This window comes from Corvus brachyrhynchos, unplaced genomic scaffold (genome assembly GCF_000691975.1).
Source record: "Corvus brachyrhynchos isolate BGI_N302 unplaced genomic scaffold, ASM69197v1 scaffold162, whole genome shotgun sequence".
Lineage (NCBI taxonomy): Eukaryota > Metazoa > Chordata > Aves > Passeriformes > Corvidae > Corvus > Corvus brachyrhynchos.
This window is the reverse complement of record NW_008236696.1, coordinates 6,197,727-6,215,955: the sequence shown is the minus strand read 5'-3', so window position 1 is coordinate 6,215,955 and position 18,229 is coordinate 6,197,727. Positions and strand designations below refer to the sequence as shown.

Below are 18,229 nucleotides of genomic sequence, written 5' to 3'. Positions count from 1 at the left end.
TGTTCCGCAATTCCTCCACAATTCCTCCGCAATTCCTCCTACTGAAACAGCAGGGGTAACTGGGCAGACAAGCCATGAGGTCTCATTTCTGTGAGGAGACAACTGGTTCTCAGGAAATGTGTGTGGGAAGCCCAGGAAAGCACCAGACCCAAAATTTACTACAGCCTGTGGGTGTTTCAGTTACACCGTGTTACAATCTCAGCACAGCTGAGTCATACTGGAAGTCCAGTCATACTGGACTTCACACAGTTAAAATACTGGTTCTTTGTAGGTCTCAATGCCACATGGAAGCTTTGTCACTTGGCTGGATGCTGACGCACTCCCGAGAGCCACACAGCAAACCAAGAGCTGATGTTCGCATGGTTGCCTTTGTGATCCCCAGCCATTCTGAGCACAGAAAGAAAATACTCTTCAGGATCACAACTTTTGCCTGGTTTTCTGTTGTGCTGAGCAGCAGACAGCTGGTGTCCTGTTTGGATAATAAATACAACTCATGGATTTTGTCTGATTTCCACTTGTCACGAGGACAGGCAGCATCTGCCACCTTTGCAGTTCACATGTTTGTTTGGGGTAAACAGAGCATTTGTTTATTGGTGTGATGCAGTCCCCAGATGGAGCTGCACCCTACAGCCTCACAGAAATTTGACTTAAGGCTTTTTTTAAAATACATCTTTTGGCACCTCTATTATTAGTAGTTCTTGGTAATCTGGCAATAGCATATTTGCTTCAGAAATGTAGCCTGATTATAAGAACCTCCTACTTGTCATCAATCACTTGTCATCCAATCTCAGTTGTCATCTGGGGGAAAATGTTATCAAAAGTTATCAAATCTGTGGGTCCAAGACTCCGTGTCTGAAGTTCTGCTGCCCATGGAGAACACAGAGAAGAAAACAGGGTGGAACTGTCAGCCTCCAGCACTGGGGTCACGAGTTTCTCCTGCCTGAAGGAAAATCTCTCACTAGCTGGAGGTGTCCTGTGACAGTAACTGAGCCATTCTCTTCTAGACAGTAGAAAGCAGCAGGAGGAACACCCAGAAACACATTTTTTGCCTTATTTTAAAAGAGATTGATAAAGAGTGTAGATGGAGAGAGCAAGGCCTTGTCAACAGTCTAGTACAGGACAGATGAGGACAGAAAGCCTCAACTGACTCCTCTTATTCTTGCCTGTCATGGTAACACTCCTAGAAAGATCTCCCATTCTTAAGGCCTGCAGAGTATTTCAGTGCAGGTAGCTCCCAGCACAGCAAGACAGAGCTGTGACAGGGATTACATGCACAGGAGCTCGTTGTGTCTCAGGTACTCGGGATATTGCACTTGCCACAGAATGTTTATTTTAGCAAATGCACATATGGAATATGTGGGCAATTAAAGAAATGTGGAGTGTTCCTGTGGGAAGGAGGTGTGTGCAAGGTCATGTATGGAAATAATTATCCCTACCCAAGGGCATCTACAATACAGTCGCTGCAGTCTCGGTATGGAGCTCCCCCTCTGGAGGCAAGGCAGGCAGACCCTAAAACGAGCTGTCCTTGGGTCATGGCGAAGGAAGTCACCTTTAGAATGGCAGTCTCAGCACAGCATCCACAGAAAACTCGGGGAGACATGGACAGTAACACCAGGTGACCACTGTGAGCAGGGGAAATGGATGTGGACTTTCAACTTCTACTGCCTGGGTTCTGAAGCAAGTTCATTCTCTGTGATCACCTTGTCAGTCCATCTGCTCCTTCCTTTTCTCTCTCTGGAACTCACTGGCCAATTTCAACCAACCATGAGCAAGATGTAAAAATTCCAGAGATAATTACTATCCCTTAACTGTAATGGAGTGTCAAATGAAGAAAATGCTGTTGTGTAAAAAAGATGTAGCCCCGTTACATGTAACTTGTTTGGCAGCAGCCAGCTGCCCACTAGGCACATGTGTACTGCTGACCCACCAATACCCACAGCTCCAAAGACTGCAAATATACAGGGAGGAGGGAAAGGCTTCACTAGATTCCTTGTTAAAAAAACAATTCCTCTTCTGAACTTCTCAGTCACATGATTCTGACCAAAAACTGGAGAAGATAACAACTCTGAAAAGAACCCAAAGAGAACAAAGTATCTATGGACACACTGTTCTGGGTTTAAGTAGTAATTTTAAGTCTTACATGGTATTTTGAAACAGGAACCTGGTTTGAACTCTGCTGTTTGAAATTTGAAAATATAATTCTGCTCAAAACCACCCTGCATTGGTTTTGTTGTTCACAGAACAGATTATTTCTCTCAACTGCACTGGGGTCACAGGGAAAGGCACATTTTCAGCTTCTCAGCTGAACACCCTTCCCTACCCGGCAACATAGAATGGTTGGATTGGAGGGGACATTTAGAGGTCATGTAGTCCAACCTCCCTGCCGTGACCAGGGACATTTTCAACTAGATCAGGCTGCTCAGAGCCACATTCAACCTGACCTTGAGTGTTTCCAGGGATAGGGCATCCACCACCTCCCTGGGCAATCTGTGCCAGTGTTCTACCACTCTCATTGTAAAAAATGAGATATATCTATATATATATAGCCAGTCTAAATCGACCCTCTTTCGGTTTAAAGCCATCACCCCTTGTCCTATTGCAACAAACGCTGATGAAAAAATCTGTCCCCATCTTTCCTATATGCCCTTTCAAGTACTGGAAGTCTGTAATGAGATCTCCCGGAGCCTTGTCTTCTCCAGGCTGACAACCCCCAAATCCCTCAACCTGTCTTCATAGGAGAGGGGCTCCATGCCTCCAGTCACCGCCGTGGCCCAGCTCAGCACTCCATCAGGTCTGCAGCCAGCCCCGGACTCCGTGCCCTGCGGCACAACTGCCCTGTCCGCCAGCCCCCTGCACCCCGCACCCTGCCTGCCGCTCTGCTGCCCAGGGCCCCCGCCACTCGCCGGCCCCAGCCCGATGTGCCACTCACTCTTCCCAAGGACACTGCCTCTGGAGAAGCCCCTCCTGGAAGCGGCCGCCAGCTCCCCGCGGGTCCCCGCGCCCCCGGCATCGCCCCCCGCCCGCTGTACCTGCTCCTCCCGGCCGCCAGGAGGCGCGGTGCCACAGGGGCGGCAGCGCCGCTCCCCACCGCGGGCGTCTGTGCCCTGGGCTGGGCGGAGCTGCTGCGCATGCGCGGGACCGGCGGGGGGGGTGGTGCGCTCTGAGGGAGGCGGCCATGAGCGCGTTCGGGGCTACGGCACCGCTCCCGGGCTCTTCGGCCGCGGCGGGGGCCCGGCACGGCGGCGGCGAGAGCCTGGAGAAGATCGACATGTCCCTGGGTGAGGAGCGGGACTGGGGCGGCCGCTGTGGGCGACAGGGCGGGGGGCTCGGACTGCACCAAACGCCGGGGACGGGCGGAACGAACCAACGGGGCTGTGCCGGGCCCCGGCGCGGGCGGAACCAACGAGGGCGGGGGGGTGGGGAGGGGAAAGGACGGGACCCTCCCACAGCGAGAGCGCCGGAGGGGCGCGGGTGGCGCCGGGGGCTGGGCACGGGAGCGAGTCCCGGCCGTGTCACCGGGGGCAGCGGGGACCCGGGGGCTGCGATCCGTGGCGGGGAAGAGCCGGGGCCCCTTTGTGCCGCTTGGTGGTCTGAGTAGGCCGCAGCCCGGGGCGCTGCCTGCGTTTGGCCCAGTGAGGCCCTCGGTACTTGGGCCTTTGGTTGGGTGGCCCTTGGGGAGCGTTCCAGGGCCTCGCCTGGGGCTTGTAACAACAGAGATGGGGGAGGTTTGGTGGTCTCTCAGCTGGCCTGGCCTTTTTATTCTTCTCAGGTTTGGAAGTCGGCAGTGGCAAGTCTCCCGTCTAACCCCTTTGCAGTATAAGACCAGTCACACCAAGCATGACGTCGCGTCTACCACGTACTTTCCTGTGATAATCTACCCCGTTGTCCCCTGCCCTCCTATTGCAGGGTGTGTGTGTTAGGAAGTTGCACAGACTCATTACAAACCTGCAGAGCTGTGTCTCCAGCATGTCCGAGAAACTGACATCCACACTGTAGATACTTCAGTGAGGTATCTCAGAGAAGTTCTGTTCTGGTCCTATGTACTGAGTCCCCTTAACAGTCAGGGACAATTTGGTGTGTTCGTGGGCTGCATCTTCCAGTTTACTTTTATTAGAAAAAAAATTTTAAAATTGGTTTTGTACACTCCAAGACTGCTCTGTGATGCTACCAGAGCATGATAGATTGGTGCTGTCAGGAGACTTTCTTCAAAAAGCAGAATCACAGTGTAAACTGAAATTATTAATGGTGGATTTGGCCTTTGTGGGCCACCGTAAAATAAGAGGATTTGTGCAATTTTTCCCTCTGTAAATAATTCAGTGGACTTCTTTGTGCAGTGGAGATATCTTGTGAAATGATGTTTAGAGTTTGAATGTAGAGTAGTGTTATAGCATTCATAGAAAACTATAAATCTGTTTTTATTTACAGCACACAATCTTTGTTTTCAGGATTGCTAATAGAATTATTGATCCTGGCTCATTGTGTTTTCAGGTATTTTGATGTTTCCTGGCCAAGTCAGCCTTGCAGTCAGTCACTGCTACATGTCCTGGCCATTAGCTAGTAGCAGATTGCAAAGGAGTATTGTAGTGTCATGAGGATGGTTTTTTTTCTAAAGTGGTGTTGTGAAGCAGGTGTGTTCCTCAGCTTCTTTGGGTGTATGAGAACCTTGTCACCCATGGCTGCTGTCCCCAAAAGTGTCTGTGTCTGGTATAACCGAAGAGGAGATGCAGTCCCACATCTAGTGTGATATCAAAGAAACTGACGTGACTTTAACTAGAAGATTTTAAGATTTGAGATCTTGGTGTTGAGTAAATTCTCATATAGTAATAAAGATTAAACATGGTTGTGTTTTGTGCAGCTCATCTGCAGCTGAGCTTCCAGTTTGATACTGTTTGGTATGATTGATAACTCTGCTGTGCTAGCTGTAATTGTGGTCTCTGATCTCAGGCAAGATAGGAGAAGGCTTCAGTGTGGCTGCTCTAACAAATGCATGAAGTCCCGTATGTCCTTAATATACTTATGAAACTTAAGTGCTTTTGTTTAAAAAGTTGTAACCTTGTGTGCAGTAGCTTGCAAAAATAGGATTTAAGATGAAGCAGATTAACTGTGAAGCATGAAGTGTTTGAAGTGGCTTTGGTTTCCTTTGTGTGTAAAAGGATAGTTTGGAATCCTTGCTTCAGGGACAACCCCTTTGGTAAAGAAGATGCTGTAGATATCAAACCCTGAGTAACCTGTGTCAGTGTTCCTTGTCCTAGTAGATTTTATCTGAAATTCAATCATTTTTGCAGCAAAGTGAGCTAATTTTCTCTTAGCTTTCCTTTAACAGGATGCAGACCATTGGATAACAGTGTTGTGATTTTGGTATTTATGTTTTTTACACTGTTTTCTCTGTTCTACCCCTTATTAGTCCATTTGAACTCAGCCACAAACACAGTAACCCCATTTCCATCTCTCCTTGACTGAAAAAAGACTGTCCACATATTTGTGGAGGTTCCCTATTGAAACATGACATTTTTTATGAGTTGTGCTCTCATGATAAAGATGCAGTAAACACAATTTGACAATTTCCTTTAAGGTGTTCTTGTGAACAAGCTGACAGATAAAAGCTGCCACACCTTTTGCTTTGCTCTTCTCTTCTGAGCTGGCTACCAGGTCAGTGAAGGAAATCAAACTGGTGTAGCATAATTTGTACTGGACAGACCTGCTGTTTGTTCACTTTTCATCAGCTTGTTTCTCACACATTCTTGAACTGATTAATAACTTCTCTGAGATGGTTTCCCTGAACAATAGATAAGGTGGTTGCTTTGGATTGTAGATTCCTGGGAAGAGATGTCTTGCTTGCTTTGTTCCCCATCATTTCAGCCTTGGTGAACATCTGAAGATAACTGATGGCCTGAGTTGTCTCTGTGTGATGTTTTTAAAGTAGCTTAGGATGAAAGAACTAAGGCTGGAATTGACATTTTATCTGGACTCTGCAAAGTCTGGGAATGAGATTGGATTTACATTTTCTTTAACAATATACAAAACCTAATGGAGTCATTCAAATTAAAATTTAGTGCTGGGCTTAATGCCATGATCTTCCAAGCCTCTTGCATTGTCTGGATGTATGCAACTGCTTCCCTTTGGCTGGGGCATCATATTATAGAGTAGGTTCTGTAAGACATAACAGGGACTGGATGTTTGTAGTGCTAATGTTTCTGGAACCTTAACTTGTATGTGCTGCCTTTGCAGGATTGACTGGTCTGTCTCCTGTGACTCCAGGCTGCTCGGGGTTTTTATTCAGTATGTCAAATTTTATACAGTATGTCAGTTTTTCTTTTTTCTTCTTGTAGATGATATAATCAAGCTGAACAAGAAAGAAGAGAGAAAGCAATATTCTCCCAAAATAAAAAGAGGGCTTCAGCAGAATCGAGCTCGACAGTTTAGTTCACAAGGCTCCAAGTGGGGAATCCAACAGCAGAAAGGTATGCGTGCCAAACATAACATGGATTCCATATTATCTTTTTTGAGCTGAAAGGTAGCATAATGAAATGTATGGATTGACATGGTCAGTTCATGTGTCTTTCAAATAGTGTAATATGTCACGCTTTTGATTATAATTCAGGGGTTTTTAAAATCTATTTGGTTTTGTTTCTGATTCAGTGTGAGAAAGTAATTGACGTTTGGCCACCAGGGAGCTTAGATGCTTGAGGGACTGTCTTTGACTCAGGGAAGAATTGGCTTGCTTTCTGATTCTTCAAATTAATTTTAATTTTCGAAATTGTGATCATACTTTGCCCCTTCTCAGAGATGGACAGAACAAGTGCTTATGCTAAAGGCTGTGTATTGGGAGATGTGGAGGCCTTGCCAGAGCTCAGAGCTTTGTGCAAAAGAAAAGCATATTCATATTTGCTGGGTAGAATTCTCTTTGTAGGCCTCCCCAAAGTATCTGTTTCTGTAGACTGTGATGCTGGCTCAGGAATATTTAAATGGGTAGTGCAGAGTCTGAGTTGGCTTTTCCTGGTAAGAGCTTGGGATGCAAGGGAAGTACTGTGTCAGCCTTCTTAAGCCAGTGGTTTTACAGTAGAATACAAAAAGGAGAAGCCAGTGTTTTAACAGTGGAATACAAAAAGGGGAAAAACACCATATAGGCAGGGAGTGAAGAGAGGATAAGTGCACAATAACAGCTTTGCTGTAGGTTCCCCTGAGTAACTCATGGGGTTTTTGATACACAGGAGTCAGTTGAGAATGATTTCCAGGCTTTAATCCAGTACGTGGATAGTTCCTGCTTGAAGTACAGGCTGGTTTTGCTTGCAATTAGTTTTGAAAAGTATCTATTTAGTACCGATGATCAAAATATGGAAAAATACTGTCTGAAAAGAAAGCTTACCACCTCAATATGAGCTAATTAGGTGTTTAGGTTAATTCATGCAATTTCTTGTTTAGTAGCATTCCTTTAAAACAAAGACACGTCTGTCTGGTATACTCACAATGATCCCTGTGTTATCTTTGTCTTGCTTAGTGTTTGTTGTAGCAGCAGCTCCTCTTTAGTATCTTAGACACAAATGTCTTTAGGGATCAGTGGAATGTTGTGTTACTCAGGGCTCAGAGGAGTTTTGGTTTCTATGCAGGCCTACACAACTGTGTTACTTGTACATCTCTAATAAATTGGTGACAGGACTGGAAAAAAACTTACATCTCTCAGCCCGAATGTGAGGATATTTGTGTGGGTGAAAAGTAAGTGAATTTAAGTTGTAGATTATAGAACATGTAGGCTCTGTTTATAACTGCAGTTGTCAAGTGCAGTTGTTTATCATCAAAAGAGCACAAAAGAAACAAGTATTAGGATTTAGAATTTTAGGAGAAACTTGATCTGTAAACATGAAACTCTAAATACTACTGTTTTGGGCAGTTAGTTTTCTCTGCTGGAACCTTACCAGCTTGCCTGCCTATGTTCTAGGAAAAAGGCAAACAATTTCTTGGTAAAATTGCCAGATTCCTGACATCTTGAAACACTGTGAATATATTCAACTGTTCCCCCCTATACAGCTCTGCACAGTTTCTCCCATTGAAAACAAATCTCTTATATTGTTTTTAAGCAGAAGGTGACATTAAATAGTTTTTCTGAGCATTCTAGTCATTAGTAGCTTACCAGTAGATTTATTGCTACTCTCTTGCTATTGAAGTTACTCGGATAAGTAGCAAATCCTCTGTGGACAACTTCAGAAACCACAAATGATCCACAGTGTTCAATTCCTTGTGGTTTTAGAAGTGGCTGCCAAACTTTCTGGAAAGAAGAGAGGAACTTGAGATGGGATTCTATTCAGCTTTTGGGGGTAAAAACAGAGAGAGGAGCGTTGTTCATTTAAATAAAAGTTGTCCTTGGTGATACACAGAATGCAACTGCACAAAGCCCTGTGCAGCCTGAGCTAACTTGGATGTTTTCATTTACTTGAGCAGAGGTTGGTCTATAGAGCTTGTGAGGTCCATTTCAGCCTAAACAACCCTGTTTCTCAGCTTTTCTCTTGGAAAAGAAGAGCATTTGCTAACCAGCCACAAAATGTGTGTACACAGCAGTTCTCCATGGCAAATTGATCTGAGCTGGGTTCTGATCGGTGGCTTACCTCATGTCATGGCTTGTGTCATGAGGAAGCACAGCTTTATTATCAGCGCTGTTAAGTCAGATATGTTAAAACTAGATGTGTCTGTTGCTGGAGAGCTGACTCCTTAGTCTTAAATTTGTTTTGCAGTCTGAGGTTCTAGAGGGGAGGGTGCTTGGTGACAAAATTTGAACATGCTCTGTATTCATAGCATGAAGCTAAATGACTCCAGACAGGGTTAATCAAACCCTGGTAACTGGAGATACTACAGACCTCAGACTTACAAGCCTTTTATATTCAAAAGCTGTTTTCAATCCTCAGTTTGGCTGCACTGCCATGCAGACTTCAAATTGAAAACACTTCAAATGTGATACGATTCATGTGCTGTTTAATGTGATTTTGTGGGCCAATTGCTATGTTCTTTCCTCTTAAGTCATGTCTTGGGAACCACTGATTTAAATAAATAATCTTTTAAGCTGTTTTGGTTTTTTTTCCTTCTAAATTAAACTGGCAATTTGAAGTTTGCTGAATGAGTAGGAAGCTGAGGGACTTTTTGTTTGGTTTGGTTTTATATTACTCAGTACTTGATGAAGTCCCATTTCAGAGTATTTTGGTAGTTTTCTATGCTAGAAGATTCCTAAGTTCTTCCTGTAGACATGTCGAATAAGATATTTTCAACAGAAATTAATGCAATTAGCTAGAGCAAAGCTATGCTTTGTATGAGAAGCTGATCATTGCTGTGCTGGGGCTTGGGCCAGACCTGCTAAAACAACTGAGTGACCAAATTGTCTTCAAGTGTAGTTGTGATCTCAACTCTAAGGCTTGAAGTGTGCAGCCAAATAACTTGTGCTGCCTGCAAGGCATCTTAAAGCATTAATCTTTTTCTTCCAGGAGGAATTGTTGAACTTTATCTGCTTGTTGCAGGTTATGGTAAGAATCGTTTGGGGCGCAGAAAGAAGATAGCAGGGAAGAAGCGTTCTTACGGAGTTATAACTGGCCTGGCAGCCAAGAAAGCTCTGGGTTCACACAAAGGAATCAGTCCTCTGAACAGACAGCCACTGAGTGAGAAGGTAATTAATGCCACCCTGGTGATTCGTGTCAGAACAGGTTACAAAAACGAAAGACAAGCGCTTCAGAACATTGTTACTGAAATATAAAATGGAGACATATGGTACAAGCTTTTATCGAATTGAGAATGTGTTAGCTGAGTTCTTGTTTGTTTTGAGTGGGCTGGATAATGACTGGGTGTGAAAGTAGTTTCTAATGCATAGTTGGGTTGCAAGTCATGAGAGTTGAAGTACAGAAGTATATTCTGTGTGAGTATGGAGGGAATTACTGTATTTTATGAGGAAAATTGGTTTTCTTACAGACCAATGATTCAGCCAACCTGCAGGTGCTAAGCATGTGCTGTTACAAAAACGAAAGTTTTTGCAGAATACTAAACTCCATCAGTAGGCTCCCTTCTCTGCACTGCTCCAGTGCATTGTTGCCATTGTAGAATGGGGGTTGCTTTCAGATTTAAGAAGACTAATTTTGAGACATGTGGAGCATGGATTTTTGTTAGTTTGGGGAGATATGGTAATGAAAAAATAGCTGCTAATGTCTGATGCTTTTTGTTTTCTCCTGAGGATGTGGAGAATATAGAATTCATGAAATTGTAGAAGGTATTTTCAAATTACACTAGACTGTGAAAGATAGGCAAAGCCAAGTGTATTCTAATCACGGTTTGTAAATGGAAACTGAAAGAAAAATGTTTGTGTGTGTACAGTATACATTATGCTGTATATGTTTGTTGGTTTTTAAGAATGCACAACGGAATTACCCAGTCTTGAAAAGGAAAACAAACCTGCAGAGACAATCTGAAATGCAGAGAAAACAAGCTCCTGCCCTCAGGAGGCCTGCCCTGCTAAACAGGAGGTAAAATACCAAGTCTGCTTTTTGAACGCTCCTTGGCAACTTTCTGTAGTGAATCTTGTTTGACAGGACTGAGGCTAAGAGAAGACAGTAGGTACTGGCAGTAACAATATGGTCAAGACCACCTTATGGGTGAAGTTCTACAAATCTGGAAGCCAAGAATGTGACAGACATGGTCTCAATATAAAGCCAGATGTTTGTTACGATGTAGAGCACTCAGGAAGTACCTCTATTTTTGAGCATGTGGTATTCTGCTTTCAGTTAAATCACAGGCAGCCTGTATTTGAGCAACCTGATCTTGTGGAAGGTGTCTCTGCCCATGGCAGGGGGGGTTGAATCTAGGGGATCTTTAAGGTCCCTTCCAACCCAAACCATTCTGTGTTTTATGATGCTACATGGAAATGGCCACTGTGAATTTTGATAGCTCAGAAGTGTCAGCCATGGTTTAGTGAACTTTCTAAATGCCTTTATGGAAGCTGGTGCCATCTGCAGCTTCAGGGAAGCCATTGCATGTTTTATTTGTGCTGTAATTAACACGTGTTATAAACTGCAACCGAAGTGGGTTTCACTATGCGACCATATCATGAAAACGGTAAACAAACTTCCTTTAATTTTTTTTTTTCATCTAATCGACAGTGTTTAAAGTGCTGGAGGATACTCAGCAAAGTGAAGAGCAGAATTAATGACCATATTGTCCTGTGTTATATGAACATTAGGCTTCAATGTACCAACAGTGATTTCTCCATTTATGAGTGATGTGTTTCATTCTTAGTGTGTAAGGAGACTATCCCAACTGAAGCATTCAGCCTCAAAGAGGCAGCACTGCAGATGTCCTTCTGGATGTTTTGGGCATTTCTTTGACTTCCATAGTAGCCTCTCTGAGGTGTTCCCTGTGGAGCCTTTTATAACTATATTTTTTAATAAATATTACAGGAATAACATGCCATCCACTTTTGTCAGAATTGGAAACAAACTAAATCAGCAGAAAGATACTCGTCAAGCAACTTTCCTGTTTAGAAGGGGCCTGAAGGTAATACAGATTTTGGAAGAACAAGGCAATTGTACCACAAGTTCTAAGCTAACCTGTAACAGTGATATTAGTGAATCAACTTCAAATATCAGGTCTAAGTAGAAACTTCAGGTGGACTGGAAAATAGCAACAGGTTCTTCTAGGGAAGTGCACTTGTTCTCTTTAGTTACTGTAATCCACTGAGCCTTCCTTCACATTCCAGTGCAATTGAGCTATTCTGAGGGGCATGAAACTTGTCTGTGTTTCAGGGTAGTTACAAGATATTAATTTTTCCTTTTAAAAGTTAATGTTAGAAAGCACTGCCCAGCTTTCAAAAGTTGCCTTTGGGTGAAGAATAGAGCACAAATACATTTTAGAATCTGATTATGGTTTGGTTTGCTTTTTTAGTTACTTCGGGGTTATTTATTTCAGTTATTTTGGTTATTTAAGGATTTTTTAGTTAGTAGGATCGAGAGATTAGAGAGTGCACAGTGAATGAAAAGTGGTTTTCGTTTTTATTTGTGCCCTCATTCTACGCCTGCCATAGTTGTGACTGTAAGTAGCTGCTGTGTTCCTTTCAGATGGATTGCAAAATTACAGGCAGGATCAGGAACTAGACAGACTTTTCTTGCTAGTATAGTGATATTTTGATGTATCTTAGCTGACATAGTCCTCCAGAATGTTGCCATTGCTGTATTGGCAGTTTTGTTTAAATCATTTTGTGTTCTTAAAGTAATTCCTTTTCAGTGTCTTATGAAGGTCAGAGGACTCTTATCTTTGAAGTCCCTCTGAAAGTACAACCCTGTTTGTGCAGAGTGTACAAACAGCTTGAAACTTCTATTTTTGAACTTCTGTATTTCCAGCTGCTGCAGTAGGAATTGAAACAGTATTCAAATCTGGTGTCTGTATTGATATGTTTTCAGGTGCAGGCCCAAGTGCAGTCAACAGATGATCTTGATAATCAGACAGTAAAGAGAACTCGTCAGTAAGTATCTAATTTGGAAAACTTCAGTTTTGTAACACATAAGATTTGCATTTTAGCTCAGACTTCCTGGCTATGATAATAGAAGGGGGGTGGATTTTTTCCCCTCTAGGCCCATCAACTAGAGTGACAGTGATCCTCTCCCTATTCTCAGTTATTTCCTAAATTATCTTCTAATTTAACCAGGAGGAGTTGGTTTGCATAAGACATTTACAGGAATGAGGGGGAAGGTGGCAAGAGGATCACTCTAATCTCTAGCACTCATGAATATTGCATAGATTGGAAGAAAAATTCAAATGTCAGTGTTCTCCTGAGCTCTTGTTGTAATTTTCCTTTTATTTAATATGCGTATAAGCCTGTGAAGCAGTTTAGAAATGAAAAAAGCAGAGCCCAATCAGGCCACTGGGCTCTTCCACCACGCACTCTTCCCATATCATTCTGTGCCTGCTGGGCTCTTTGCAGGGTGTTTCTTTGGGAATACAACAGGCTGAGAAAGCAGCAGGTGCCACAGAGTGCAGTCTGTCACCTCTTGGATTTGCTGTTAGGGCCATTTTGGCCCCATCTGTTGCAAGGAAACTGAATGTTTCAAAAAAGTGAACTCTTGGGTCAGTGATGTAGTTGTGGTGCACCTTGACAGCTTGTGATTTAGTGCTCTCCTGAATAGATGTAGGTAATGTAAAAGGTACAAGATTCAGTAGCCAAGTGTCTTGTGGCTGCATGTGGTCTTTGTACTGGCCAACCTTCTGAAAGCTTGCGCATTCTTTGCTGGCCAGTATTTTGGACATACCTTTAAAGATACCCTGACTGAAATCTTTGCACAGGTTTTGTAAGTGATTTTTGTGTTTTCAAACTAGATGGCGAACTTCTACTACAAGTGGAGGGATCCTGACTGTGTCTATTGACAACCCAGGAGCAATCATAAGCCCAATGTGAGTTTTCAAATAAGTTCTGAAATGTTCTGAACATAAATGAAATTGCTGCTTTGAACCATTTAGCAAGTTCCTTGCTGCTAGAGTTTCAGGTGACCTCAAAGTCACAGCTTCTTGTGAAGGCTTTTAAGTCTGGCCCCTTTCTGAGTGTTTCTGAGCTGTGTTTGAGCTGGATCTCACACATCATCTCCCAGTTAGGAGCTTGATGTGCTATACAGTGGAAGAGTGGTGGGCTGCTAGATTTTCACCTTGTCTGTCCCTTCCAAGTCAGGCCATGTTGTAGCTGTTTTCTGCCCCTATCTGGGTTGAAATGAATGAGCACCTACTTGATGAGTGATGGTAACAGTTCCTTCCTGATTCATAAAAATACTGCTGGACTTATGCTTAAAGAGAGCATTGCTGTATTTGTCTTTGGGAAGTTGATGGTACTGTTGTTTATAGGTGGTATATTCTAAAAATGTCTTGAGTAGCATTTTCTTGGTAGCATTTTATAAGTAAGGAAGACTGTACTGATTTTTATTTTTTGTATTTAGGGGATTAATTAACCACAAATTACATGTTTGTCAGTAGAATTGCAGATGAAAAATAGGATGGTTTTCTGTTGGGACTCTTCTGTCTGATAACAATAACAAATGGTTCCTTTTTTAGTTCTGCCTGACTTACCTTCTTGAATTTGTGCCCTCCAGCTCTTCAGCCAGCCTGGTCAAATGGTTTGATGAAAAACTCATACCTCTGTCAGCATTAAGGCTTTCTTACATAAAACACAGGTTCATCATGCCCTTTGTAACATTGTTCTTTCACAGTTCCCAGAAATTACGATTAACTCGTAGTCCTGTGCCGCCATTTCTGATGAAGAGGGACCAGTCTGAAGAGAAGAAGATTCCAAAAGGTGTTCCGTTGCAGTTTGATATAAATAGTGTTGGAAAACAGGTAAATGCAGTTTTTGTAACTGTGGAAGTAGTTTGAATAAAAGCCAGTGAGGCACTTTCCTCCTGGACTCGCTAGTGACAGAAAGAGGGAACTAGGAACTACTTCATTTCCACTTCCGGTCTTTCTGCTAACTTGCTGTGTAACTTCAAGCAAGTAGCTAAACTCACTGTTCCTGTTCTTCTAGTTTGTGCCTTGCATGCCCACGTGATTTAAATGGGATTTAAAATGTTGAATATTTCTGAAAGGCTTCTAGTGTTCCTGCTGTGCTTATATCAGCAACTGTGAGTAATTCAGGGATGAGCTGCTTTCAGCTGTGTGACCTGCATGGAGCCCTGGCAGCCGAATTTATAAGGCAACTTTTGCTGTCCATCTAGGAAAAAAAATTAAATGTGATGATGTAAAGGCTTGAAAGATGAGCAATTTTTCACAGGTTCCATGTACACAGGCAATTTGGTACAGCAATCCTAATGCTGTCATTGAAGGAATTCTTAGAGGGTGACAGAGTTAGATGCTGTTCTTGTAATCAGCTCTTTAGTACCAGCTGTAGAAAACTGCATGGAGTCAGGGCATTGATTTTCATTTGTTCCATCAGGAATAAGAAGTATGTCAGAAATAGTCTACCACTGTACTGTAAAATTAATTGAACTTTTGGATTAGACTTCAGCTTGTTGCCTCAGCTGAGTAAGCTGGAAAGCAACCTGCATTAAAATGGTGAAAATACTGCATTTGTTGAAGTTGCAGAAAATCTGTGTGGGGAAATGTGTACTGGAAGTTCCTTTTTTCAGTCTGTCTGTCCTCAGTTTAACTTACAATATTTTGAGTAGGCTTTGAGTATTGACATTATATACCTTGTGTTATTAGTGAATTCTGAGAATGCAAGCTCTTGATGTGTAGTCCAATCTGATTTTTAAATGGTGTGGGAAGTGACAAAGTAGCTAAGTAAGGCAACTAAGGAGTCAAGTGATGATACAGACTGAAGAAAAAGTTATTCTGTCTTCATTACTTTGATTAAATTAACCCAACACCTTTAAAGTTTTGGTTAAATGACTTTATTTTTCAGACAGGGATGACGTTGAACGAACGATTTGGGATCCTGAAGGAGCAGAGGACAGCACTGTCTCAGAACAAAGGAAGCCGTTTTGTAACAGTGGGCTAACCTGGCAGATGGACTTGGGCATTGAGCCCACCTACCTAAGACCCTGAGATAAAAGTGGGCAGAAGAATACAGCATATGTCACTAGAATTCTCCAGACATCTTGCTAAGATGGTGGCAGAGCTATCTCTTTTTATTACTTTTACTTGGAATGGTAAAAGACTTGATGCCCTGAGGGAGAAAAAGTGGAGAGAAACTGATCCGCCATAGTGGCACCATCACCTGGTTGGAAAAGATTCTGTTGCCCAGCTGAGTTCTTTGACCCCTCTGTTTTAGTAAAGATTGTTTAAGTGTTTAATTACAAACCCCATTTTAGGGTTTTTTAGGGACTGCCTTTGAGCTCTCTTTCAGACTCCAGTTTAGCACAGAGCCTCAGTCCATGGATACTTTGGTAGCGATGTAGCGGCATTTTTCATGGGAGCATTGGTTCTGTACTTCTTTGTGCTTTTAAAGTTCCATTTTTTTCCTTTCTTGAAACTGTTTTGCATCCTCACGTTCATGAATAAAGCTGTTAGCTGAGACCCAAAATTTGTAACTGGGATGGAGACTATTCTACTCTTATCCTTAAAAGTGGTCCAGACCATATACCATATTGGAGGAATACTGCAGAGGCAGTGTGAGAGTCCTTTATATTCCAAATAGCTCAACTTCATCATCCTCCTCTGTAAATGGAGTTTATCTGTCTTCTTCTTAAAATATTGATTTTTATTTCTCTTTGAAAGGTTTTTCACAAACTTAATGCAATAACGTAATGTTTTTGAATAATTTGATAGGAGAAAATACAGCAGTTCCCAAGGAAGTCAGCAGTATGGTAGTTTCTTACCGTCCCAGATACTGGATTCTCATCCTGCATACCTTGCCCCAGAGCGTTTTCTCTGACTCTTAAAAGTAGCTGGAGGCAAGCAATCTCATGGCACTTGTTTGTTTATACCAAAGAGAGGTAAGATGTGAAGCTGATCCGAAGTGGTCAGACATCTGGAAATGTCTGAAACTGAGGAACATTGCTGGAGGAAAGCCCTCAGTTTGCCAGCATGTGTAAGGCATTAGGGAGGAACATGTAGCCACCTGCTTTAAGCATAGCTTTGGGCATCAGAATATGCAGGACAGTAACAACTGGGCCATCCTCAATCTGAATTTATATAATCCCTAAAACTGGGGCACCTCTTCAGAACTGCTTCCAGACCAGGAACTGGTGATCTTGGCACTGCTGTTTGGCAGGGAGGGTTAGGTACAGTCAGGCAGAAGAGTGGCTGGCTTTGCTGCATCCAGGAATGTTTATGGTGTTTGAAGCTGGTTTAACTCCTTTTCACATTCTTGAAGAATTTACATTGGACAGAGTTGGTTTCCTTGTGTTTTTATCTCAAATTCCAAGTTAACTAGCATATACTGGCAAGTTCAGCCTTGAAGAGCATTTGACAGCAGAAGGGCTTTTTTTTGTATAGTTTTGAAGTCAGAGTGCACTCTGATGCTAAGCTAAATAGGACTTAAACCCTTATTTTTAATGTTGAAAAATATACCTTAGCAGAAGCAAACTAAATGTAATGGTGTTAAGGTTTCTTTCTCAATTACTAGTAGGATTTTTTTTTTTTAATAAATGTCCCACTGTTAGAGTTTGAGTAGATGAAGTGTAGTCAGTCATCCTGTTTCAGTGTATACGTTTTCCATGTGCCAGGATGCAACAAAAAAAAATTCTTTTGCATCAACCTAGATGCAAAACATTGATGCAGTGCATCAAAAAATGCTAGTTTGTATTTAATGAGAAGATGCTTTACACTGTACCTTTTGGTATTTTTTGGAGAAGTTACTACATTTGATCTATTCTGAAGCTGTTAATTTTTTTTTAAATAAAAAGTTAGAGGTTTCATATTGTCTTGTTCCTGTTATAACCACCTGGGCAGTAACCTGGTTATGTGACTTTTCTGATAGCCTGCAAGGGGTTCTTATTGGTTAAATTTTTATTAAATATTTCAAAGAACACAGCAGAAAGCAACCTAACATAAAAGAGGGCTCACACTCTTAATACTCTGACAAGGAAGCACTTCTTGGAATGGCACTGTAGAGGCTCACTTGCATTTAAATGTGTCAGCTACTAATTAATGTTTCAGTAGCACTGCCTAATTTAGTGGTTTGATGTGATGAGAATACCAGATGTGTCAGTCCAAGCACTGATTGTTGCTGTGACATGTCTTGATAGCGAGAATCGCTGTCATCAACACCTTGTGCTGCAGGAACAGCCCGAGCAGCTCCCATGGCCGTGTCTGGGAGTGCTGTGCCAGCAGGAGGCATATGCAGTGCAAATGCTGCTATTAATCGTCAATGCAGGACAAAATACTGCCTGTAAATATATTTGATAAGGTGTTAAATATTGTGATTGCCTTGCTATTGCCTTGTGATTACTTAGATATTGGCAGCCTTTGTTCTTCATTACCAGCTCAGGTGTGTTGGCTGCAGCATCGGGTGGGTTCAGTGAAAGCAGGAGGGCAAGATGGTATTTATTAGGATGTCGCAAAGGGTGTGACCTTTTAATGTCATCAATCCTTAAGTTAGAAAACGTGAAGCAGTTGTTGCATTTCCCGCTTAGCTGAGATGTGCGCACTCTACCCTTGGTTCGCTGCTGGAACGGGCCCAGCAGCTGTGAGTGATGCTCACCCAAAAGCCAACCTGTGACATCCCACCTTGGCGGGTAAACTAGAATTTTTAACAGTTTCAGCCGGTGTAGAGGCGTGTCCAGGGGCC

At 42.7% G+C, this 18,229-nt stretch overlaps 2 protein-coding genes across 6 annotated transcripts in view; one reads left to right on the top strand and one right to left on the bottom strand.

The window, feature by feature from the left end:
• Positions 1-3,104, bottom strand: part of RUBCN (RUN and cysteine rich domain containing beclin 1 interacting protein) — a 30,606-nt gene extending 27,502 nt beyond the window's left edge. For 4 of the 5 annotated variants that reach the window (XM_017727025.1, XM_008644612.2, XM_017727023.1 and 1 more), the window contains exon 1: positions 3,030-3,104. The gene's annotated coding sequence lies outside the window, so the exon portion shown is untranslated. Of the gene's footprint in view, positions 1-2,929; positions 2,991-3,029 lie in introns of those variants that run through there. The other variant, XM_017727026.1, reaches the window with a different exon arrangement.
• A 34-nt stretch (positions 3,105-3,138) lies between these two features.
• On the top strand, positions 3,139-17,357 carry FYTTD1 (forty-two-three domain containing 1). Its single transcript, XM_008644554.2, has 9 exons — positions 3,139-3,278; positions 6,330-6,461; positions 9,501-9,646; positions 10,381-10,493; positions 11,424-11,520; positions 12,423-12,484; positions 13,336-13,410; positions 14,214-14,340; positions 15,401-17,357. Exons 1-9 carry the CDS (start codon positions 3,176-3,178, stop codon positions 15,494-15,496), a joined length of 951 nt encoding a protein of 316 aa, XP_008642776.1. The 5' UTR covers positions 3,139-3,175; the 3' UTR covers positions 15,497-17,357.
• Positions 17,358-18,229: the final 872 nt, after the last annotated feature.